Source organism: Tachypleus tridentatus, chromosome 1 (genome assembly GCF_004210375.1).
Source record: "Tachypleus tridentatus isolate NWPU-2018 chromosome 1, ASM421037v1, whole genome shotgun sequence".
NCBI lineage: Eukaryota > Metazoa > Arthropoda > Merostomata > Xiphosura > Limulidae > Tachypleus > Tachypleus tridentatus.
The window spans coordinates 14,986,323-15,013,353 of NC_134825.1; the positions used below are offsets into that span (position 1 = coordinate 14,986,323).

Here is a 27,031-nt window from a genome sequence, read left to right on the forward strand (position 1 = left end):
TTGAAGACTTAAATATATTTCATAGTTGTATAAAGCAGTTCACTAAAACAACAACATAAAAACCAATAATTGAAACGTTACAACAAACTAGTAACTAAGAAAGGTTTACTAAGATAATTTGTTATTATCCAACAAAGACTTTGTCAGAAGAGACAAGAATTATTAACGTCTGTACCACATATTTTTTGTTACATCCTTAAAGGAACAATGATTTTTTATCTTGTATCTCTGAACAATGTATTCAAAGTCTAATTTAACTTATCTATCCATAGCTCTTTTGTATATCATTAACACCATGTGTTTAAACTGTGATCAGAACCTACCAAGCCAGAACTCTTTCTTAATATCTCCAAATCCAACTTTGTAATCTGTCCAAGGTTTGAAAAAAGTAGTCCTTTGGGTTTCCATGGTTTCTCGTCTTTGGATTACCTTAGTAACAGAAAAGATTACTTTTAAGTTTGTTGTAATAATTAAACTTATTACACATGTTTTACATATAACAATTTTCTATTATCTGTAATACACGTTGTTTTACAGTCCAGCCTCCCCATCAGTAGTCATGTCACAGTAAACATAGAAACTTCCAGTCGTCATCCATGACCTGGCAGATACGGTACGATCCACTAGTAGAATGTCCATTAAGTAGAATATCAGCACAGTATGTTGGTCCAGAGAAGAAAGGAACATGTGTGGTCCGTTTTTGATTAGATGTTTTTCTAAAATAGAAAAACATAATCTTCACCTGAGCTAGGTTACATTCTATATATATATATGCAAGTGGATAAAGAATTTCATTTATTAAATGCTATTTATTTACATTATGTAAACAGATTTGGAAAATTGTTAAAACTGTAAACCATTCAAAGATAAGTAACGTAGTTTATAGTGCTGGAGATTTTGTTCAGTAATAATAATTCAGTAAGATAATAATACACATGTATCATTTATATATAGATGACCAGTATATACTACGTCATTGGAACAGCACATTTTAAACGAAAATATTACAATGAACAATAAACCCACTTTAATTATTGTTATAGATGTTATGTTGAAACATGTTTCTTACCTGTAAATATGTAGAAACACAGACCAAATATATTATACATATATATTATTATTTTTTTTTTAGAAAACATTTTACAATATTTTAGTTTAGTTTTAACATCTTCACGAATTAAACTTAACATTAATTTAATACTTACAAAACTAACGTTTAGTTTTCAACTAGTAATAACACTACACATAAAGGATCCGCGTGTTAAGCGTTCGACTAGTAATCTAATGGTCGCGGGTTCGAATCCCGTCGCATCAAACATGCTCGCCCCTTTAGCTGTGGGGCGTTATAATGTGACGGTCAATCTCACTATTCGCTGGTAAAAAGTAGACCCAGAGTTGGCAGTGAGTGGTGATGACTAGCTGCCTTCCCTCTAGTCTTACACTACTAAATTGTGGACGGCTAGCGATGATAACCCTCGAGTAGCTTTGCGCGAAATCCAAAGCACAACAAAGTTTTGCTTGAACACTGTTGGATGTTCATTGTAGATTTTGGCTGCTGATCACGAAAATCTCATCCAAATTTGCCCATCACGTACCGATTCATCAAAATTTCCAGTTTCATCAGGACGTTGCTACAATGGAAAAACGATATCAGGGCAACTAGAATCCGTCAATGCTTGCTGACTACTGTTGAACATTGCAACGTGATGCACCGGACATTGAATACAAACGAAAATCAAGAGCAAAACACTTTTAATTATGTTGAACTTAATAGCGTATTTGAAACATAAATGCAATTAAATACGTTATTGGCGATAAACAGTTAACTGTCTATTTCTCAGAGATCTTACGTGATGAAGCAGAACCAAAACTATATTTATGAATACCCACTAAGTACCTGTCACAATCAGCAAAATCTTTTCAGGAAGCAAAACTTTTCACAAAAATTGTTGTGCGCTGGACAAGATGATTATCGTGGCAGACTTATCACGCAGTATAAAATGTACAATGTTCTTTAATTTAATTAGTTCTAACAACAGTGTTATTGTTTATCAGTTTCTAAATCCATCCAAGCCATGTTTTGTTGCTAGTTGTAGGGTAGATATGATTTTATATTGCATATACAAAAATACAAGTCGAAAGATATTTTAATTTCATTCTAGATGTCACTGGTTAGGCTATTTTTGGAATACTGTGTTCAGTCTTTATCCACTTAACATCATATTGTTAGAAATGGTCCAGAGAAGGGTTACTAGAATGGTGCCAGGAATGTAGGGGTTGTCATGTGAGGAAAGGATGAAATATCTTAAATTGTTTTCTCTTGAAAAAAAAAAAGAGTTAGGGAGAATTTAACTGAAGTGTTTAAAATTGTACAGGGAATTAATAGTGTTGATGCATTATCGTTTTTAATACTTTATTTTGGTAAGGTAAGAGTTATTTTGTGATCAGACATTTTATTTTTATAACTAGGTGGTTATTCCATCCTCTGTGGACCATTAAGTTCTATGTTGTCCCAAGTTTTAACATCTCTAGATAAACTTGCTAAGAACTTTTACCTCTGGTGTTTAGGTTTTCTTTGGCAAGAGAAACCAAGACGTCAATGGACGCAACTATTCCCGTTATTGACGTCTCTTCACAATGTTTCTGAACTGTATCTGATCCAAAACTTGGACCAACACAGAAAACAAACCATATAAAGACGAATGTAGTCATTTTTAAAGACTTATTTTTCTTCTCACTGAAAAATAAAGAACATTATATAAATAGTTCTAACAAACAAGACACAGAAAAGTTTACGAAATATACAAAGTTAATAAACTGGTGTTATTTTGAAAAAACAGAACATTTATGGTAAGTAACATAAAACAACTATAAAATATGAAAGTTTGCAATTAACATTTAGTTTTGAGTTTTAATTTTATTTTAGATACCTGAAGTATCTAAAGAAGGTTTTATAAGGTGATCACACTGTTTATCTTTAACAACGTAGTTTGAGTTAGATTAATTTATTGTATAAAAGCAAAGGTAAGTCATTTAAATATTGAGAAATGACAGAAATGTCAGACCTATGTAGAATGAAACAATAACAGGATTAATATTGATGTATACTTGGATCTTCTCGTTGTACAGTACGTGAACTGCAAGATTTTAGTTACATTGTTCATCAGAGTTACATGATGTAGAAGTGTATTACGTACAGTTTTTACTTGAATAGAAAGAAAAAAGAACAACGAATCCACTCTAACTGTTTCTTAAACCACAATTCTTCTAATAAAGTATCTTATTTTAAAAACTAAATATTTCCATTCTCCCTGAAACATTTTATGTTTCGATGTAGATTTTTCTTAAATAAAATTTGAATGTTTAAATACTCAGTAATGTTTAATATTTCTTCCACAGACTGTAGTTCAGTGGAAAGTCTGAGGAACTATAAAGTGGGTTTCTATACCCGGGGTGAACACACCAAATCACACGAAGCCTGTTGTAAAGTTTTGTGTGTAACACAATAACAAACCTTCTTCAAATGACGTAGAATTACTAGTCGCAACACAATAAGACTTGAATATATAATTAACAGACTTAAATAATAGACAATATCCATCAATTGTTAACAATACCAAAATAAACTTACCTTTTAAAATGAGGCTTTGTTGGTATAACTGTTCTTAGTAGCTGATGTATTTCAAGATAAGATAAAGTTTTAATCTCAGACACTAAAGAACAGAAGTGTTTTTTAAAGTCTCGTGAACTTTAGTTGTTCTAACTTGTTGTTCTCTCTAAAATCACATGATTAGAGTCGCGTGATAACATGACTCATCTAATATCGATATTATCCATACTAATGGATAAACTTTAAAAAACTGCACCTTAAACCAGTGGTTTTCAACAGGGTCCGCTCTTTGACCATCACGGGAAGAATTTCAAGTTCAAGGGAAGGAATTTTGGCTATGAGATAGTTATATATTTTCGCAAACTCTCCCTTAAACGCGACATGCAGGTTTAATTCACAGTCCTTCAAAATCGAGCCAGACGTTTATTACCATCTGGTTACCAGCAGATCAACTTCACTCATGACTGGTGTACCGTGACATAAACAGTCCTGTGTTTTCTTTTCATTTCTTCATGTTTTATGCCCGTATCAGTAGTTTCAGTATTCAGCACTGAGTGATCTATAAGGTAATATAGTGTTATCAGCCTGACACTCCATAAAAACCTGCTAAATTAATAAAATCCAAGTGGTAGAATGCTTTGGTAAACATGAGATCGTGTGTGTACATATTGGCAGTTTTAGAGGTTGTGGGTGATTTTATGGATATCAAGGTAACAAATGATACTCACGTCTGTCTCATATCCACATGCAGCTGGCTGTGGGCCGCTGTTCTATTTAGAATTAATCATTAATAAGTTATATTTAAAATTAATACATCGTACGTTGTATTTACAATGCATTTACTTATGGTGTATTTCGAACTAATTTTAAATTAGTCGTGTTTAGAATTAATTCATTATACATACATATATATATATATATATATACTCCAAATAACTTTTTTGGTCGTCGGCCTTATTTTTAAATATTCTAACAAGTTTTGAATCAACACAGAATAATTTTTTAATAGTTTGTTGCTGATTAATATAGATGATGTCATTTTTTATATCTGTAAATAGCAGACATTGTTTAGTAACTTGATTATATGTGTAGGTGTGTTTTGTTATAGCAAAGTCACATCAGGTTATCTCCTGAGTCCACTGAGGGAAATCGAACCCCCGATTTTAGCGTTGTAAATCCGTAGACTCTGTGCAAGCGGGGAACACTTGATTATCTATACCAAAATAAAAATTGAAAGTATTAAAAAGTCAGCACGCGCGTCCAAAAATTGTGGCCACAACCGTGAGTGTTTGTTCACGATGTGATTGTGTACACAGTTGTCTCCTCTGAAACTCATCCATTGTAACGTGTACACATTAGATACTGGAGACTGTAAACCATCAACACATTGGTAGTTAGGAAATAAAAAGTAAGAAGAAAACAGACATAACCTGAATAATGTTTGTTTGTGTGTGGAGAGAAGCGTTTTATTTTCAGATGTCAGCAATCATTTCAAGTTCAGTCAGATTAATATCACTACTTCCGTCAGATTCACTTTACTAACAATAAATCTTGTAGCCTGAACGGCTGGTTTTATCCGAAATAAAAATCCAGATTTTAAATATTCGTTAAACATAATACTATTATTTTTGCTTCTGTACAATATTGTATGTAATTCTGACAAGTAGTTTTCGTTTAAAGTTCTTGACTCCTTATTTCTATGTAACACCCCTGTAAAATATTAAATCTCCTAAACCAAAGAGTGGCGAAAAGACTGGCTTCTTGAGTAAACGCGCAATTTTTAATTATTTTTTTCACAGCCATTACTTCTCTGTCCCATCTCGTAGACTTGTTTGTAAGTTTCATCATAAGTATATTTTCCATACACGTAAGTCTGTTTGGTCCTTCGCACTATATCGCTCGGTGATATAACCACAGTAATTCTTTGTTTTCCACTATTATTTATCATATGTTGGGTGTGTGTTTACTGAACACAGTTTATTTTCATGTACTTACTAATATAAAATCTTTGTAAATGATTTTTGCTCTCTAGCAGGTTTTGGATACAACTGTCCAAGTTTTTACTGTTACTCAGTATTAAGGTGTGGTATTAACTTGTTGTGTGTACCTACTACTAACTTTAGCTATATTCATATCACGTTAATCCTATCGTATTTATTATGCCACTTTCCAATAAAGCTAATTCTTAATACGAATAAGACTTATTGTGCCACTTTCAAATTAACCTAATTCTTATCAAATATCACTCTTCTCGTGGCACTTTGAAATTAAGTTCTTAAGATATATAAGATTTATTGTGTATATGTGTGCGTGTTTAGAATCAAGTTTTGTCCATCACAAGTATCGAAACATAGTTTATCGCGGTGTGAGTCCGCTTTGTCACTGGGGAGCAAAACATATTAAACCATTTTGAAAATAATCTAATTCTTAATACATATAAGATTTATTAAGTAAGTTTTAAATGAAACTACTCACAGTGACATTTATATAATAGGTCGTACGACACAGGAATTTTCTATAAAAAATACTATTAATCATAAGGATCCTTAGTTATGAATGATACGTAAATCATAAACGTACTTATATGTTGAGTCTACTTTAGGTCATCGTTAATGGCTATGTTTTTGGTCATTTTCTCAAAAATACCTAACACAGTTCAATCTGCTTAGTTAATATAATTGTGGCATGTACCATGCTTATCGTTTTGGTTAATCTAATTATTCATATTTAATAAATTTACTGCTATGTATTAAAGACAACTGTAGACAACTGAAATATATATTGAATTACTTAAACTTAGTACTGTACATTACACAAACATATATTAGTTTATGTCTATTTTGTATCTTGCATATTTTGGCTAAATGTCTAGAGAACAGATGTATTTATACCTTTCCTTTCTTCTGGAATATTTACATAAGGATACTTGTGCACTTAAGACACGTATTAAAACTGATAATGTTATAGTGGTTTTCTTTGGCTTCACTTGTGAAAGTGTATTTATTGCTTCACTCATGGAGTTTACGAATCCATAAAACTTGAGAATTCAATTATTATTAACATTTGTATCAACTCAAAATATTGTATTTAAAACTTTATTATGCTGTTTTGTAACATATTTCAACTGGTTTTAACTTTAAGTATAAACAGAATTATCTGAAGGATGTAATAATTAGTCTGTAACGAAACTAGAAAGTGTAATAACATTTAAAAAAAAAACTATTTATCCACTAATGTTTACTTGTAAATATTTTGAGGATGCGTTTGTGTGAAAATACCTGGGTGAATTTTATTTCTGGTTGTTTATTAGTTCACAGCGCTGTGAAAGATGACTGGGATTTATCTTCATTTCATTACTTTTATAGTTTCATTTGTTCATATGAATGATTGCATCAAGTCGCTTTTACTACGTTTTCACGTGACTTTCCGTTATTCATTTTGATAATTTATGTCCTTTATTGAGTATGAATGTTATATTTAAATGTATAAAAGTAGAAAATAAATAATTTGTTTATTTCTTATAATTTTCTTCATTTTCATAATGATAAAGATTTCTTTTATCTTTCATATGGAGATATTTAAGTTTGGTGATTTTAAAGGGTAAATGAGAAAAAGATATTTAGCTAGGACTGATTTACAGTGTTTATTTATGGTATGATTACTTAAATTAATAGCTTGTTCGTCAGTATGAAACTAAGAATAAATAATGTTAGTCAGTCAATTCAGTCTAAATATTTGGACATGTTCACGTTGAGCAAGTTGTCTATTCGTTCCATTGGTTTCACTTGTTTAGTACATCGATGTAATCAACACTGGTAACGACGATTCTCATGTTAGTACAGTACACACTGAACTATTTCAGTAAATTGTTTGTTATGTTGATGCTTCGTTCAAAATTCTTGATTCAGCATTTGCTCCACCAATAATACTCGCCCTTCACGACGTGTGTCGGGAAGAGGGTACATTGCCTTGGTCAATCTCACTACTCGTTTGTGAACGAGTGGCTGGTGATGACTAGGTGCCTCTATTCTTTCGCTGCTAAATTACGGACGGCTTGCGGAGATAGTTCTCGTGTAATTTTGAGACAAATTTAACACAAATCAATAGCTTATTTATACAAATCTGTTAACGTAATGAATTTTGTAAAGTTTGGTTTTATTCTTTAAAGCGGAGAAACTTTGAAATGACGTGTGAAAGATTGCATTCTGAAAGAAAGAAAATGTCAGCATTCACTTTTTAATTTTAAAGTCCCATTTTTCAGAGACACAGGCAATAGTTCATTTCCATATTGTTTTATCAGGACATCAGCAAACAGTGTGATCGAAGTAAAACGATGATTAACAATTCTATGTCCTTTATTGATATATTAATTCTATATTGGAGATGAAGAAATCGTATCATGTAACACCAGGGACAGAGATAATGTTTTCGGGATTTTACAAATTTCACCTTCAGTATTCAAAGCAAAACAATATATATATCATTTCTAAGTAACTAAATAAAATACATTACTGAAATAACGATAATTTAATCAAAACTAAAATACATAGAAAGTAAATTACTAACAATAAAAATTCTGCACATATTTTAAATGGGACAATTTTAATGAAGGTTGCGTGATATTCGGTGATAGTTAAAGTTGTTTGATGTAGATGGTTTCTTTAAGTACTAATTCCAGATCAGTATCATCCTTACAAAGAATATTGATATTTTAAAGTTCGTGTCCTGTTTCTTCACCATGTTGACGAGTAAACAAAAATCATGAGTTACTTGTTTGTGTATTTTCGTGAACAATTTCATATTTCATTAGGTCTAACTAGTATCTGGGGTTTGATTTTGTCAATATAACAGGTCATACAGTCTTCAAACGTATAAATATATACAAGCCAGGAACAAAGAGAAATTCGAATGCCTTTTTTGTCAGAAGAAAGTTTTTGTGTATGATATGAGTTAAAACTAATCTGGAACTAAAACATAATTTGTGAGTTATAAAAAAGTTATTATTTATCATCGTACTGCTTTGTACGCTTTGTTCTTTGACCTATACTCTTTTAACTTACCTGTTTTTTTAGACTAACACGACTTGTGAGCAACTTTCCGGTGTTGAGTGGAGGTCATTATATCAAATTTTATACTTGTGAAAAATAATTATAAGTATCTTCAAAGAGTTTTACTCAGAAATGCTTTGTAATTTGTCGTTCTGTAACATTCGTTGTGTAAAACATAAGAAGAATGAAATCAGTCAGACTTTCACGTTTGTTTTCTTACGAACTTTCACGAGTTTCTCAAGTGGACAGTTATAAATAGTATGGCTGTATTCGTTAACAGTAGACAGTCAACCTATAATAGTATAAATTATTTATTGGTATTTTTATTTATATATTTTGTTTTCGATATAAAGATTGATATTAGATATCACGTACATTACCATTTACCATATCTGACATTCAGTTTTATTTACATAGTTATATTTATAGTTAATGGTTTGTTTTGATTCACAAAATTGTACCAAATATACTACAGAATAAGTAGCTGAGATAACTTGAAATTTACTGGCTGAAGTGTTAACGGAAACTAGAAAAAAAGATGAGGGAAAAAAAGGATTTCTCTTCGTCTGCCAGTTTAACTGGATGAATTCAGAATATTGGAAATGTTTGCTTGACTGAAACAAATTTATTTTGGAAAAGACAATGTAATGGGTTTCCCAAAATTGTTTATTAGCCACCGTTTTGAAAAGTTTTAAGACTATACGCATCAAGAATGTTATATCAGATTACTATATATACTCTACAATATCTGGTTTCATACTATTTTTCATAGAATATCTCTATGTTCTTACATAACTGCAGCCTTCATTATGCAAAAATATTTTTGCTCGCACTGGCCTTAAAACGTTCACCTACCCCACGTTTTAACTTCATTCAGCTCCGTTGTTGTATCTAAATAAACTTGCCCAGCCTTCAACTAAAATACACTCTACTGTCACACTTGGCTTCCTTTTTAGTGTATAAAAGAGTGTATACCTTATGTTCAACATGAACATAAACATTTAACGTGGTCCATCTTCTACCTCGTGATAGTGCAGGGAATATATTAGCCAATAAAATACATCTAAAGTGTTTTACCTGCTTTCCATACAAGACCTCCAAGGAATCAACCCATAGGAGATGGAATAACAGGGGATTCTCAGCCGATTAGTATATTTTTTGGCTGGTACACCCTTTGAAACAATACAAGCCTTTTCACACAGATAAGCCATGCTCCTTGTTCGTTTGTCTTAGAGATTTGTTATTGAGGCAACTGCCACCTTTACTCAGAAGATTTCTTATAATGCAACGAAAGACTTCCACCAATGATTAGACAAGACCTTTTTGTTTTCTCTCACCCTCTATAATTTTTGCACTAGTGAAACTTAGTATTTTTTCACTTTATTACATCTGAAAAATGTGTTTTTGGTAATTTACGTGTTTTTTAAATGATAGAAATTTACTTTATTTTTCGACTTATATTTTTCAATATATGATCTCGTAATCAATGGAACATTGCTGAAGTCTCCCTGAATTCCTCTATCCATTCCTTCTTTTCCTACAAGATCCTTTGAACAATTTATTCCTTCAATTCCCAAGTGTTCTTTCTCTTTAACTGTCACTCCTCCACGACACTGAAGCTACATGAGCAGCTGGTCCAAACTTTGCATTTCCATATATCCTTCTTACTTAGTGGTATGTATGTCAGAGAACGTTATATCTCGGTGGGTATTCTCCATCCTATAAAATCCTGCTGGTACTTTGTAAGAGAACTGGTTTTAGAGAGGTATTGGACTAACCAAATAATATTAATTGGCTGAAGAATCCTCATCATATCTTCTTCAGAATTTTGATTCCCGAGATGTCTGGTATGGAAGAGAGGCAGGCTAGTCTAAATGTGTTGTGTTAGATAGGATACCGCACCCTAATATGGGAAAGGTGGATCAGCCATGATATCTACAATTGAGAATGTACTTCATCTTTTTAACACCCAGTTTAGTGACACAAAATGTGAGATGGGTGAAGCCTGTATTTGGTTTATGTGTATTGCGTTCTCCTACGACTGATTTCCTTTAACTAGAGATGTCACACTCCGTAGAGACAAATTTGGACATTTTCTGAAGGATGCTCTTCTAGGTAAATAATGCACTGTTTCCTCCAACAAGTCAATGTGTTATTTCAGTTTTATGTAAGTTAGGTAAGATATTGTAACATTTTCTTACACTGATATATCGACTCACACTTACCTCCTTTCCACGTTGGTGTAGGATAAAGATTCAAGACAGATGACGAATAAACACAGTTTTCCATATGGAAACCAGCACTAAAAATAAAACTCATACCAGAAGAGTTATCTATATAAAATATATTTACGATGTAGGAAAGTGTTAAGTTTTTATGGGTTCAAAAACAACCTACAACAGTCTTTTCTGCCTGGATCCTCAGTTTGAAAACCATAGACACTGTAAATGTAAGGCAAAGCTTAAACTGACTTCACCCAAACTTTATTCAATCTTTATCTATGTAATCTTGTGTATATACAAATAACTATAGATGAAGATGAAAATATTTATAATAAATGTTCAATATATTCGCACTCTACAAATCTTTCACTTCAGAGTTTGAATTAGTGCTTGAAACATAAAATGGTTATACGAACATATTCAAGAGAAAGGTTTACAGTGAACAAAGAGAAAAATAAGTTAACTATATAAACATAATGATATGGTGTCACACTAACCAAATTTATTTTCAACCAGAAATGTTTATAAAGGACATAGTGTAAAATAATACATATAAGCATGATGAATGACGTAACAACAACCCTTTTTATTTTCAAATAAAAAGATCTATAATGAACAAAATGTAAAATGAACCACATAAGTATGATGTAGTGACATCAAGAGAAGGGTTCAAGTAGTGTGATGTGGCAATCAGAGCATGAGAAATGCCACATAACTGGCTAGGATGTAAACTACTATGAGAACAACAAAATGAACCTGTAGTAGAAGGATTTTATCTGAAGAATAACGTAATTAAAGTTCTTGCATTCAAATGTTTTGTCATTGATGTCACGTGTTATAATTTGTCTTGAACGGTTCTACTATTTATGTAACGTACGTCACATATTACGAGTTCAAATAACTGGATATTCTAATTTTAATTTAGAAGTACTGGCGTTAACAGTACTGGCATTTTACATACACGTATCGTACGTTATTGATTCTTACACTCCAGAAAGTTCCACAATTTTAAAAAGAAAACAGGCTGGAATTTTACAATACACGATTAACGGTATACGTTACATGTATTTCAAGACATTTACTCTATTTAAAAAATGAATACTAAAGAAATATATATTAGTAAATTCGTCATACTTGATATATAAACGTGTTTTCTTTAAATAACCATTTTCAAGTAAATATCTTTCACATGTTAATTGTTGTCAGTGTAACTGAGTGATGTGGTACGTTTATAGCATTCCATGGAAATATGACAATATTCACTATTACTAAATGTGGGGAGTGACTTGATTATTAAGACAGTACTTTAGAATCGCTTATTGAAAGAGGAAAGATAAATTCTAGATATTGACAAGCCTGATGAAAATTCCTAGTTACACTCTGGAATTGTTTGGATCCCTCAAGGTTTATCAACTTGAAATATTAACTATATTCTCTCCTTCTAAAAACTTAAATGTTCCATCTGAATGGCTAAAGCATCACTTAAACAGATTAACTGTGTGGTTAAAAACTAATTTATCCTGAGCATTTGTGAATGTGTTTTAAATGATAATGTTACAATGACGAACACACAAAAACATAAACTAAGACGATACGAATCACAACTGAGAGAAATTACTGTAAATAAAACATCATTTACAGAAAAAGAAACTTGCTAATATAGAAACGAGGGATTTTTACCATTACTTGTCACACCAATAGTTTCATTATTTAGTGGTTTGGTAGGACGGGGTGTTGTTAAAGATGTTGTAAGCTAAAAATATGAAAAAAAACGAATATTTCTCGTTTCTGACGAACTGGTACATTGTCTTTATCAACCCATGGTTTATGAAAGACTCGTGTATAAAATATCCAACTCTGTAGATAAAGACATATAGTTAGACCTTTAATTCACAAACTATAGAATATTGTTGTTGTTGTTCTTGAATTAATCACAGAGCTACACAACAAGCTATGTGTACTCTGCCAACCAAGGATATAGAACCCGGTTTCTAGTATTGTAAGTCCCCAGACATACGCTATTCCACTGAGAGCAATATGAGCCATATAACCCAGTAAAAATAAAATGGAATTTTTGACTCAAGTATATTAAGTGATCTTTGACAGTGTTCCTGAAAAATATAGAAAAGAAGTTGAAATTTTACCTTGCTTGATACGATCTAGTAAGGATGTAAAGTTGAATGGTTATGATGAAGAAGTGATTATGGAAGATCAATCCCAAACAGTAACATAATCAACGAAGTTCTGCAAAATCAATATTTAACCTCTTTTTTGGAACAAGGAACACGATGAAAGATGACGAAAAATATTATATTATTCACGATATCGTTACTTTGTAGACAGATTTTCTGCCAAATATGATATTATAATTTAGTTTTAATCACTTGTAAATATATGATAAATACTCCTTCTTTAATTTGTTGTTGTTTATACTTCGTTGGTTATAACGTAATATCAAATTCCTAACAATTACAAGTTCATAAATGATCACAAAATAACAGCCTCGATACGAGAAAATATCTTCAGGAGTAATGTTTTTCCAAAAAATTTATATCTCTGTTAGGTTCTTTGAGTTAAGAAATGAGTAAAAATTTGATGACTAAGAAGAATGAAAAGGTCAGAATATCTATCTATTTTCACATTCTGGATGACAAGCCAGCGGTATTCTACATTCTAATTTTAGTAATAGTTTGGCAGAATTAGACGTTACAGCTTGAATAAAAACAATGTATCTTATACTTAGATTCAACACTTTTAAACTTTAAGGAAATGGTCTTTCGTTTACTTGCAGATTACAATGACCATGTACTTATCACATTTTTCAGATGTTTTTATATTTGAAAGATAATTCAGTTAAAAATAAATAGGTTGCTAATTTTGTGTATGTAATTTATTGGAAAAAATTTTCAAAGCCTCAGGGCTGAACTTTTTCTCTGTTTCATTGTATTTGAGTTTTTAAGATTATTTTCAGACATGTTATAAGTTATTTCACTTCTACGCTGATATTAAATGTTTTCGATCAAGAATCCTCATATAAATATTTAATATTGTCACTTCTATCCGCTAAGAAGTTCTATATCCATCTGCTTATAGTTTCATTAATATTTTCCTACTTTAACTTATACTCTATGGTATTGTACCAAACGCTAACAAATGTTTTTTTTTTTAACATACAAAAATACATTTATTGTGGCTTGATTATGATAAAATGATTTATATATTGATTGAATTAATGCACTGTAATATAAGAAGTCTGATCGATGTTATTTTTTCATAAGCTTATAACGACAGGCCCACCCCAGTAGCTCAGCGGTATGTCTACGGACTTCCAACGCTAAAAACCGGGTTTGATACCCGTGTTGGGTAGAACACAGATAGCCCACTGTGTAGCTTTGTACTTAATTCAATAGTACAACTACAAAGGCAGCTTAACAAACTATGTAGCTAAAATTGTCTGGATTTCATCTCTTGGTTTGTATTTTAGATATTACACTAATTATTGTTTGTTTCTACGTGTTTCGATAATACCCATAATACTTGTTAGATCTATTAGTAAAAAAAGTCTGATGTTTTTAATATTCTATTTTTGTAATAGAAAAAAAAAGAGCAAAATCTCACGAGAAAACAAAACATGGTAGGATTGGAACAAGTGTAAAACACTGAAGAGAAATTATATACGTCGATGAAGAAATATCAGTGAATAATTAGCCAGATGGGAAGGAAATATGGCGACAACGTGTGTTGAAACGAATATGAAAGGGTAAGTTCATAATTCCTGGCGTTGAAGTTAAAGATTTATTTTGATAATTTTCTCATTGAAACCATCAAATAAGACTTTAAAAAATGAATAAATTTTTGATGTAGTGATTTTTCTATTAGGGATGGCATATTCCAGTATTGTGTCCCGAAAAAAATATTTACACAGTACTTCTAAATTAATTTTCCTCATTTTTTAAAATATATGTGACATAAATTTGAATTTAATTTTTATTCCTTGTTGATGATAATATAAAGTTGATTTTTTTATAATTTGTGTTTCTGTGTTCTGGAATTTGTTAATATTTTTCAACACATTATATTAGAAATACTTGAAATTTTTTGTGCTTTTGGATGAAAATATATGTAGTAATCTTTCAACATTAAGACAAATTGATATATTTTATTTATATAACACATAGCCAACAATCCTTAGATATATATATTTAAATATATTTCCTTTATTTCATGAATTCAATAGAAAATTGGATCAAGTAATATTTTTAACATATTCCATTTCAGAATTAGATTTTACTTCCTTTTTCCAAATAATTCTCCCACCATGCTATTTATTTGTTGTTCCTCAGACTCGAGAAGGAAAACCTTGATACATGTCGTTTTTGAAGCAGTTCGATCTGAAAAAAAAAAGTTTAATATATTTAACACTTCTATCCTATTCTTTTCTTTTCTGTAGAACGTAAATATATAACAAAATTTATTTATTGTAAGAGTATTGGGTATTTTTCTAACATATCTTCTTTAGTATAATTATATATGAAGCATTTTCTTAATTTTGTTTTAATCTTTGAGGAAACATTTGAGGAAAGTACAGAAACATTAAATAAGTAAGAGAAATATATCATTTAAGAAAACAGTGGAAAAGAAAAAATTGTAAAATGTTAAAGAACAGATTTACAGCAACATAACTTAACCTCCCTTTTCCGATGGAGTTAAGGTTGTGGTTCTATTTGAAATTAGGGTATACTGTCTTTACTTACTTTAATGATATCTGTTGATATATTTTTGTTGTATGTTCCAATATAATATTCTAAGAATAAGAACACCAGATAAATATATAGCTTAATAGTGAATATTGATCAATCATCACATTATATTTATCGTTACAGGTCACATAAACATACATGGATTTTATCCGTTTTCAACCACTTTTTATCAATTAGTTCTAACTGATTTGGGGTTGGCTAATACTTTTGTGACGGTAAATATTTTATATCTCGTCGGTTAGCCCAGTGGAAAACTATATAGAACAAGCATGTTTGGTTAGGGCAATTTCAAATCACAACTTACAGAGTGCGTGTAGAGGGCTGTATACACTTGATCTTCCGAGACTCTGTAAATTTATTAATGTTCTATAATAACCAACTCTTAATTATCACCAGCAGAATTTGTGAATGAGCGGAGCCTGGTAAACATTATAACATTCTTCACAGATTCGATTCAGCCGAGCAAGCTTGATACTGTCGTAAGTTCCCATACATCCTTGGTCAGTGAAACCACGTTTTTCACTTAACTGGGAAGAACATGAGGTAGCTAGAAGCAATGTTACTAATACAGCGGATAGAAGTGATAAACTCATGGTCATTGTCATCTGCAAACAAACGAAAGCATGTTCTGTAGAGTTGAAAAGTCTATAACCTAAACGTGAGTTATATTATTGTTATTTAAGCTGTAACTTGTAATTCTACCAAAATATTAAGCGTTGAGTTTGCTAAAAGGAGAATATAGAATATCAGTAGATATGTCATCAAAGAAGACTCTGGTTTCAAATAAATTCTAAATAATTATAATGTTGTAAAATAACACGGTTAAGAAACTATGGTAACAGCCAAAGAGAGTGACAAACAGACTTACCATACAGATTTCCACTTAAAGAACACTGTAACGTTGGTAAGTGGAAGATGTATAATAATAAGACAGTTAGATATCCTAAGCTTTAAATTAACCTGCTATTGCTCAATTCATAAGATCTAAGAGAATCATAAAAATATGGAAAAAAATATTCCGCTGGAAGAAAAATTCTCATCACTGGACATTAAACGTGATTATTAATAAATTCATGTCTTACTTTAATACCCTACTTTTAACTAATTTCCATATGTAATTTATCACCATAATTACATATCTTGTATCGTTGTGTGAAGAATAAAAGTACTTCTTTCATGCAAATCTTAATCCGTTGAATTGTTTTGCAGGAAGTTTTTATTTGAGAGTTTCTTATACTTGTTTGTCACGATTGGAGTCTCAATCCCTGTTTTTTCAAGGTATTTTTGGAAACAAATAGTATCTTACAAGAACTAGTTCTAGGAGTTTCTGCATATTGTTTTTGAACTTGTAATTATTAAAAAGGTTGATATTTTGTAATTATTGCCGAATCATGAAACTTAACCAACAGGAACGTGTATTTCTCCTATTTTTATAATTGATTACAGCTCAATTAAAATACCATAAGATTCTAATTATATAAAGATCTACAGTGATTTTAAGTTTTCTGGAAAATTAAACTAAATTTATCTACAAGGTGATGATATTAATAATAATGTTTAATTTCTCGTTTCTTCTCTTATAGTTACTAGTATTAAAGTAAATGTTAGAATTTAAAAAATTATCATCCAATTTAAAATTAAAAATCACCCTTTTCCTGAAACGAAAGACAATTGTATTAAACTTAAAACAAACAATGTATTTGAAATTTATAATTTTATTTTATAAGTTACTCCAAAAAATTACAAGGAAATAATAACTCTGTAGTTATTATGTAATTAGCATTTGATCCCTTTTAAATTCCAAAATTCTGTTATTATTAATATTTCAATAAATTCAAACATTTCTAGAATGATTATATAACCGTAACTTCAATATTGTTTACATTAATAGAAATAAGTTCTAAGAATGTTGTTGTTCTTCTCCATCTTGTTGCAGCAAAATAATGGAATACTTAAGAGTACCACACTAAAGATAATATTTGCGTTGGTAGACAGTAATCTGAAATACTACTCCAGATTTGGGTGATGCATTTTGATATTATGGTTTAAATGTGTTTTGTTATTATTTGTACTGAAATGAAACAATTCGTTATAGAATATTCAATTAGATGAATGTATGTTAGAATCAAGGGAATGGCTTACAGCTATAAAACACGGTACATGTTTTGGTAAATTCCTCTGACAGCTGGGCCGAAATCCCTATTTGATTAGAGCCATAGAAGAAAACTGGAAACAATAATGAGATTTTCAAACTTTGTATTATAATGTGTCACTAGAATTGGAATTGTCCACTGGTGGCTATAGAGGGAATCTCAGATTGAATGAAATATTTTATTGTTAATAAACTTTAAAATAATAACCAATAACAAAAGAGATATATTTTGTCAAAGCGTTTTATATGTATAAAAACTGTTAAGATTGGATATTCAGTCATATAAACAAGAAAATTAAGAAAATATATTGAATATATAAACTGAAACTGTATGAAGATGCCAAATGAAAGTAAATAATTTAAAATTTGTGTTTTTACAGTAAGTCTACATCAGGTGATCTGCTGTGTGCACCGTGAGGAATCAAAACCCTATTTTAGCGTTGTAAATCCACAGAATTACCGTTGTTCCAGCAAGGGCAATATTTTAAACGACCTGACAAACATGATTCTTATGTTAAATAACGAGTATGACGAATGAAATAATTTGAATACCCGGTGAAAAATATAACGAAAATATACTTATTGTAATTATTTAAGTTTTGTTTGTTTTTAATAAAATAATATTTTGAAGTTGTAATTGAGAATGTAAGACTTTTTTGTTATGCACAAAGCTACACAAAGAGCTCTCAGTGTTCTGCGAACTACGAGTATCGGATCCCAATTTTTTCATAGTGTAAGTCTTCAGATATGCCCCTGTGATTTTTGGAGAAAAACGAAACTCTTACCTTTATAAAATATAGTTTCGTCATGAATACATAACAATGTCAATTTCGAAGTAACTTCAATAAGATTATTTTATGTGTATCAGATAGATTTGATAGAATTTTGACTAACACCATCAAAGATAAATTATCTACGTATATTTCTTTTCTTGGTGAAGAGTTTCGTAAGATTATTTACTGTAACATCTAGATCTATCTTTATATTATATTTTATTTCGAGTGCTGTTGGTAACTGTGATCCTTCTGTATATCATTTGACTTCTGTACGTAACAGAAACCTTTAACTCTGTACTATTTTCAGTAATAATGACTTTCTATTAAATTGTAGTGTATTGTGTTTGCCTATTACCTTCACCTAAATTTTACTTGTTATCATACCTGACACTTGTATTGGAGTAGATTGTAATATTATGTAATGTTTAACACATCATTTAGTTTCTTGTGTTTCTTTCTTACAACCAGATTCTGAAGTTAAACATTGTCATCTATTCAGTATTATAGGAAATAGGATATATTTTTACAGAAAAATACAAGACTGACAGTTCATTTTAACCTGATGGTCTTTTATGTTATTATATTTGTGCTCTTCTTAATAAAATATAGTTGTTTCATAAATATTAACAATTACTCTATGCATTTGTTGTTAACAGATTAATCACATTTTCTTTCTTCAATTATATTTTCCAACTTCTAGCTACGTAGTTGTTAATACGTGAATGTATTTAATCAGAAATATTTTACTAAGTATTTATATATATATTCCATTCAGAATTACTTTGTTTTACAGTATACTACACTGGTATATGTGATCATTTATAGTAAAAATGACAGCACCAAATATCTTATTCAGTATTATTTTTATTAATGTTTCACTTGGTGATTTCGATGAATAAAATTTAAATATAAATTTTCAACTTTAACTCTTAGCCAAAAATTTAATAACTATCCTTACATAAAGTTTAAACTTCTAGAATCTAAGCATAAGATACTTTGTTTTCATTTAAGCTGTAAAGAGTAATTCTGCCAATCTATTAAACAATGAATTTACTAAAATTACATTACAGAATATCGCTGGATTGTCAACCAGAATGTGAAACAGATAAATATATATTTGGTTTCATACTTCCCTATCATCAAATCATTCATCTATGACTTAACTCAAAGGGCCTAAGAGAATTGGAAAAGTTTGGAAAAAATTACTACTGGAAGATATTTTCCCATTTCAAGGTGTGATTTTGTGGTTATTATTATATTTACGTCGTAATTCAATACCGTACTTGAGACATCTTTCAATGCCTTTTCTGGCACCATACTTGTTCATGTCGCTTCGTTATGTAAAGGTCTGTTTGCTTTGTTTCAAATTTCCCGCAAAGCTACACGAGGACTATGAGCCAGCCGTTCGTAATTTAACAGTAAAAGGCAAAAGGAAAGCTGTTTCAGATAGGAAAATTCCACCTTAAATTTTAAAGAATATTGTTGGTTTTGTAAAGTACAGGCCCGTTCTGACTAATGGTGTTGCAATCCTATAGCTAATGTTGGTTACTATCGTTTGTCACTTTCGTATTTGCTGTGGTTTATTAGTATGTCGTGATAAAAAGTGGTGATATCATGTTACAAATACATTATATTAAAAAAGATGTGACCAAAAACACAGATTCACCATGTTTGGCACATCATAATGACCTAAACTGAGCACTAACTATCAAATGAATGAATATTTGTTCTCAACTTCTTATCAATGGTACAAATGTATCTACCAGTTTGGCCGTCAATTTTGATTTTATTCCTTTAGGTCTACAATCAGTAATTTTATGAGCCACAACATATTATGACTCTTAAGGCACCTTAAGACATATTAAGACACATAAACCTTATACAGATATTAGCAGTAAGTATCAAACAGTTAAACTTAAATAGTGGATAACGTTCTTTATAGATTTGAATTCCGTGTAACAAACACATCGCAAATACACACCTAGCAACATTCGTAACAGTTTTAACTTGTCGTAGCAATCGTCATATTACTTTTAACGGTTTTGTTTTTTGAATTTCGCACAAAGCTACACGAGGGCTATATGCGCCAGCCGTCCCTCATTTACCAGTGTAGGACTAGAGGGAAGGAAGGTAAAAATCACCGCCCACCGTCACACTTGGGCTACTTTTTTACCAATGGATAGTGGAATTGAACGTCATATTATAATGGCCAGGTAGGTGTAAGGCGTTCGACTCGTAATCTGAGAGTCGCGGATTCGAATCCCCATCGCACCAAACATGCTCGCACTATCAGCCGTATGGGCATTATTATGTGACGGTCAATCCGACTGTTAGTTGGTAAAAGAGTTGCCCCAGAGTTGGCAGTGGAGGGTGATGACTAATTAGTTGCCTTGCCTGTAGTTCAACTCTGCTAAATTAGGGTCGGCCAACACAGATAGTCTCGAGTAGCTTTGCGCAAAATTCAAAAAAAGGAAAACCAAACTTGTTTTTGACATTTTAAATGTAAATCTCTATTTTTTTCTATATAATTTTGAAAACAAATAAAAGCCAACGAGAATTATCTTTAGGATTCTTTTTTCCTCTTTAGGTCCTTTATGAACTTATAATTGATTATAGCTAAATTACAATATTATTAATTTCGGATTACATAATGTTCTTCACCGATTATAAGAAATTCAGAATGTTTATCTTCCTTGTTAGTTACAGTGTGAGAAAAAGTTAGGACACCCAATAAAAGCCTGTGTATTTTTGAAACATTTTTGGATATATAGATACTTAATTTAAATTTTAACAATACTGAGAGATTATAGGAATATAACTAAACAATTAAAACTGAAGAAAAGACTTTTCAAGATCTTCTGTAAATGTAATTCTACGAAAATGCATATTCTAACTGAGGAAAAAGTTAGGAAACCTCACATTTATTCCCACTTGGTAAAGAAAGAACTAAAAAATATGATCACAGTAATTTTAGTTTTTTCATATTCTAAAATATCTCTGATGGTGGACTTCAATTTATTTCGGTATCTTTTTTATTTCTTGTTGATGATAATCTATAGTTGTTTATTTTTTTATATCTGTGTTTCAATGTTCAATGAATTTGTTAATGTTTTTCCAAGATATTATATTACAAAAAAATTAAATTGTTTTTGGTACATAATATAATAGCTTGTAATCTCACAACATAAAAATCATATAATTTAGTTGTGTAAAACAGAGCTAACATTCCTTGGAACTATATTTTTATTTATATTTTATTTATTTCATGAATTCATCAGAAGCTTGGATTAAATTACAAGTTATCATATTAATGTATTCCATTTCAGAAGACGATACTACTTCCTTTTTCCAAATAATTCTCCCACCATGCTATTTAACTGTTGTTCCTCAGATTCAAGAAGTAGAACCTTGATACAGTCGGTGAACATGTCGTTCTTGAAGCAGTTTGATCTGAACAAAAAGATTAAGTATATCTAGCAATTATATCCTGTATAATAATAAGAAAAATTAATTATTGTAAGAGAATAAGGATAGGGTTCATTTTTCAAATATACTCTTTAGTATAATTATATGTGAACGTTTTTTTAAATTTTGTTGTAATTTTTCTCGAAATCATTATAGAATATTCAAATAAATAATAAAATATGTCATTAAATAGAACAGTGGAAAATTAAAATTGTAAATTGTGAAAGAACAGATTTATAGCAACATAACTTAACCGTCCTTTCGAGATAAAGTTAGCGCTGTAGTTGTTTTTGAAACTGGTGGTGAAGAGGTTTGTTGAACATGACATCATCTCTATAAAACTGTCTTTACTTACTTTACTGATATCTGTTGATATATTTCTCTTATATGTTTCAATTGAATATTATAACAATAAGAACAAAAGATTAGTCCGAAATTTAATATTGAGTATTGATCAAACTTCAGATTATTTTTACTGCTACAAGTCAGAAAAACATGCATGGATTTTATTTATTTCCACCTAGTATTGATTTCTTATGACTTTAGTCCGAACTATATGGGCCAAAATATTGTAAGGATAGATATTTTATACCTTGGTGGTTATCGAGAAAAAAACCCATATAGGACGAGCATGTCAGGTAAAAGCAATTTCAAATCATAACCCCCAGAGTGAAAGTCGAAGGCTGTATACACTAGACTTTTTGAGACTCTGTCAAGTTATTAAAGCTCTATAATAACCAGTTCTTAATAATCACCTGCAAGATTTGTGAATGAGCGGAACCTGGTAAACATTATAACATTCTTCACAGATCCGATTCAGCCGAGCAAGCTTGTTACTGTCGTAAGTTCCCATACATCCTTGGTCAGTAAAACCACGTTTTTCACTTAACTGGGAAGAACATGAGGTAGCTAGAAGCAATGTTACTAATACAGCAGATGTAAGTGAGAAGAACATGGTCATTGGCATCTGCAAATAAACGAAAGTGTCTTTCGTAAAGTTTGAAGGCCTAAAACCTAAGCGTGTGTTATTTTATTGTTAATTAAAATGTTACTAGTAATTTTGCCAAAATATTAAGCGTTGAGTTTGCTAAAAGGAGAATATAGAATATCAGTAGTTATGTCACCAAAGAGTTCATATCAAACTGGTTTCTAATAAATTTTGTTAATTATAATGTAAAATAATACACTTATGTACAATTGTATCAATTAACGAAAGTGAAAAATGCAAACTTACCATACAGGGTTCTCGTTGAACAACACTGTGACGCTGGTGAATGGAAGATTCTGAATGAAAAGACAGTTAGATATTCTAAGTTTTTATACTTATCTGTCATCAGATTAACCTCTTATTGCTCAATTCATAAGACCCAAGAGAATTATAAAAAATGGAGAAAAATGTCACCCTAGAAGAAATCTTCTCTTCACTGATCTCTAAATGTCATTATTAATACATTCACGTCCTCGTTCAATACCATACTTCCCACTAATTCCCATATGTTTTTAATACTATAATTACATATCTTGTATCATTGTGTGAACAATTGAAGTACTTCTAACTTGAAAATTGCTGTAAAAGTGGCTAAGTAGCAATGAAGAAAGACATCCTTAATATGTTGAACTGTTTTACCAGAAAAAATTTATTTGAGGGTTACTTACAATTGTTTGTCACGATTTGAGTCCAAATCTCTATTTTCCTCTATCTAATTTTTAAAAATAAATAGCATCGAACAAAATCTACCTCAGGGAGCCTCTGTATAATGTTTATTAACATCTAATAATTAAGAGTTTGATATTACATATTTGCCGCCGAGCACGAAGCTTAGCCAATAGTAACATGTGTATTCCTTCTATTTTTACAATTGATAGCTAAATTACAATATCATTAGATTCTAATTACATAAAGATCTGTAGTTGTTTTATGACTTATAAAATATTAAACTCATTTCTCTTATTACTTTTGTTTAGTTCACAGATTTATCTACAAGGTGATGATATCGAGAATGATGTTTGAGTACTCGTTATTTCTCTTACAGTTACTAGTACTAGAGTGAACTTTAGAATTTAAAAATATATCTTCCATTTTAAATTAAAAATCAGCCATTTGCAGAAAGAAAGATAGTCCTATTATACGTGGATCAAACGATGTATTAGAAATTTATAATTTTATTTTGTAAGTTATGTTATCTGTGTTTCATTTTTTGTATCATAACGACTTAATAACATCTCTTACTAAATGTGGTATTATGTATTTAAACATCATTTAGCAAGTGGTGGATAAAAACTGATACATTTGTTAAGATGTATATGATTATTTTCTATTATGTGTAAAAAATTAAAAAAATGTTTTCATTTTAAAATTGTATATCATGTCTTTTGCGATTTAAGTTTTCATATATTTATTAATGAAATGAAAACAATTACACACACATACAACCCATTCTTTATATGTTATTGTTTGTTTGCTGGATTTCACTTTCAAATTTTTTTAGCCACAGCTGTTACTCCAAACTGTTACAAGAATTGTTTTTTTCTATTTTGAATTTCGCTCAAAGTTACCCAAGGGCTACCTGCGCTAGCTGTCCCTAAAATAGCAGTGTAAAACTTTTGGTGTACTCTTTTACCAACGAATAGTGAGATACATCGTCACATTATAACGCCCCAACGGCTCCAAGAACGAACATGGTTAAGGCGATGGGGATTCGAACCCGGACTCTCAGATTTCGAACGCCTTAACCTGGCCATGTCACGCCGCAATCACAAGCAAGAAATAATACTGCCGTTATTATGTAATCAGCATTTTATCTCTAAATTCCGTAATACCGTTAATACTAAATTAAAAAAACACAATCCAAACATTGTTAGAACGAATATATAACAGCAACTTCAGGATTGTTTTACATTAATAGGAATAAGTACTAAAAAAAGTTTTTTTTTTTCCTTTTCTCCATCTTGTTAAACTGAAAACATAGAAAACTAAGAACAACCACACTAAAAATAATATTTACGTTGATAGACAGTAATCTGAAATAGCACACCACATTTGGGGGAATGCATTTTAATAATTTGGTTTAAATGTGATTTTTTAAAATAATTTTAATGGTTAATTACTCTTCACTACTGATAAAAAATGGTTAATTTAGAACTTACAGTTAGGTGAATGAATATCAGAATAAACAAATTAAGAAAATATATTAAATATATGATCTGAAAAACTGAGAAACTGTAAACTAAAAGTAAATAGTTTAAATCTTTGTTTTTACAGCAAATCTACATGAGGTGATCTGCTATGTTTACCGAAGGGAATCAAACACCTAATTTTAAAGTTGTAAATTCGTAGACTTACCGCTTTAGGTATTTCTTTGTTACGAATTGTCAAATTTATTTATTTATAAACAATAACATTTGTTGCTTTCTATAACTGATATTGGACGAGTCTGTCTTTCAATATGTTATGTATTACCTTTTGAAATAGCCTGATAGTTGAATTAAGAATGTAATTGAATGTCGATACGTACTAAATGTATGATATTTGGCAACATTATTGATACACATAACTTTCTGTTTTAACCCAAATATATTTTAATATACAAACAACAATACAATCTATTTTAACGGTTATTAATTATACACCAAAGTTATTGTTGATAGTAACAATTAGATATGTTTCAGCTATTTGATAGCTTGGTGATATCCATTTCGAGAACATCAACTTTTGTGTGGAAGTCCAAAATTAGAGGAAATTCAGACATCATTTGGTCTTTTTCTTATTTGTCACAAAAGTAACGACATATCAGTCCATTGAAACGATTACACATAATAAACTAGAAAACATCAACCTTAATATGTATATTTTTGCCTCTCAAGGCATTAAACGCTATGATTACTAGTATATCCATGTCGTAATTCAGATGTACTCCCAAGTGTTTTTGGAAATCATAATTAGTATCTTATATCTTTACGTGAAGACGTGTTATTCTATAGCAATTACTTTTTTTTGCAGAATGCTTTAAGAATTGCTTAGTATTAAGAAACCAACGCCAATACATTGAAGTATTTTTTCCTTGACGATTATTATTACTAACGGTTAGTTGTATTTAGTTGTCAAATATAAATATTTTTTCTATATATATTTTATAAACGACTAGATGCCAACAACAACAGTCTTAGGGAATGTGTATCATCTGTGGGTAATCAGTGAACTAATAAGTATTGATAGTTTGATGTTATGTATTAAACAGTAACATAAGTATCTTCAACCTCTTTATAGTTTATTATGAATAAATTTGATTTTAAATAAACTTGGATTACCTAAAAATCTATACTAGTTTTCAAACTTATAAAATATCAAGCCAATTATTTTTATTCCTTATGTATATTTTACAAACTTTTGAAGTGATGTCAACCAGAAAACAATTTATTTATTTGTTACTCTCCATTCAGCTCATTTTATTAAAATAAAGGTAAGAATTTACAAATATATTATACCAATTTAATGTTAAGAAACACCTATTTCCTTCCTAATTTTAGTCTTAATAAATTTAATTTTATATGTTACTTCCACGTCATTGGCCAATATGTATGTTATGTTTCCTACCGTTTTGTGCCCAGCATGGCAGGTGGGTAAGGTACTCCACTCTTACTCTAAAAATGGCGGATTCGAATCCTTCTTACACCATTATTATTACTATTTTACTGTTTGTAAAAAAAAAATCTATATTTTATTTTCGACTTGTTATTTCTCGTATAAACCTGCGTGTTAAACAAGTCATTCATTATGTAATTGTTTCATAAGTTTATTTTCACAGACACACACACATATATATATCACATATATAGGCTAAAATAATTATTTTATCGGTAATTTTTTATCCTTGTAAAAAGAACTATTCAAACATATATAAAATATATTAAAAGTTCCGCTACATCGATACACCATTTCTTGTAAACAGAAGTCACAAATTATTCAACAGCAAAAGCTTAAATATGAAGAACGTTATG

At 30.3% G+C, this 27,031-nt stretch overlaps 1 protein-coding gene across 1 annotated transcript; it reads right to left on the bottom strand.

Annotated features, from left to right (window-relative positions):
* Positions 1 to 531: 531 nt before the first annotated feature.
* LOC143225770 (techylectin-5A-like) lies at positions 532 to 3,692 on the bottom strand. Its single transcript, XM_076455782.1, has 3 exons — positions 3,632 to 3,692; positions 2,556 to 2,737; positions 532 to 716 (listed from the first exon to the last, which is right to left on the bottom strand). The coding sequence occupies exons 2-3, from the start codon at positions 2,710 to 2,712 to the stop codon at positions 532 to 534; spliced, it is 342 nt and encodes a 113-aa protein (XP_076311897.1). The 5' UTR covers positions 2,713 to 2,737; positions 3,632 to 3,692.
* Between the last annotated feature and the right edge of the window lie 23,339 nt (positions 3,693 to 27,031).

Excerpts from the sequence above, each read along its gene's own strand:
- LOC143225770 (XM_076455782.1), bottom strand. The coding sequence starts at position 2,712 with ATGACTACATTCGTCTTTATATGGTTTGTTTTCTGTGTTGGTCCAAGT. Across the intron at positions 717-2,555 it reads AGAAAACCTAAACACCAGAG|AAAAACATCTAATCAAAAAC; the intron begins GTAAAAGTTCTT and ends TTTCTATTTTAG.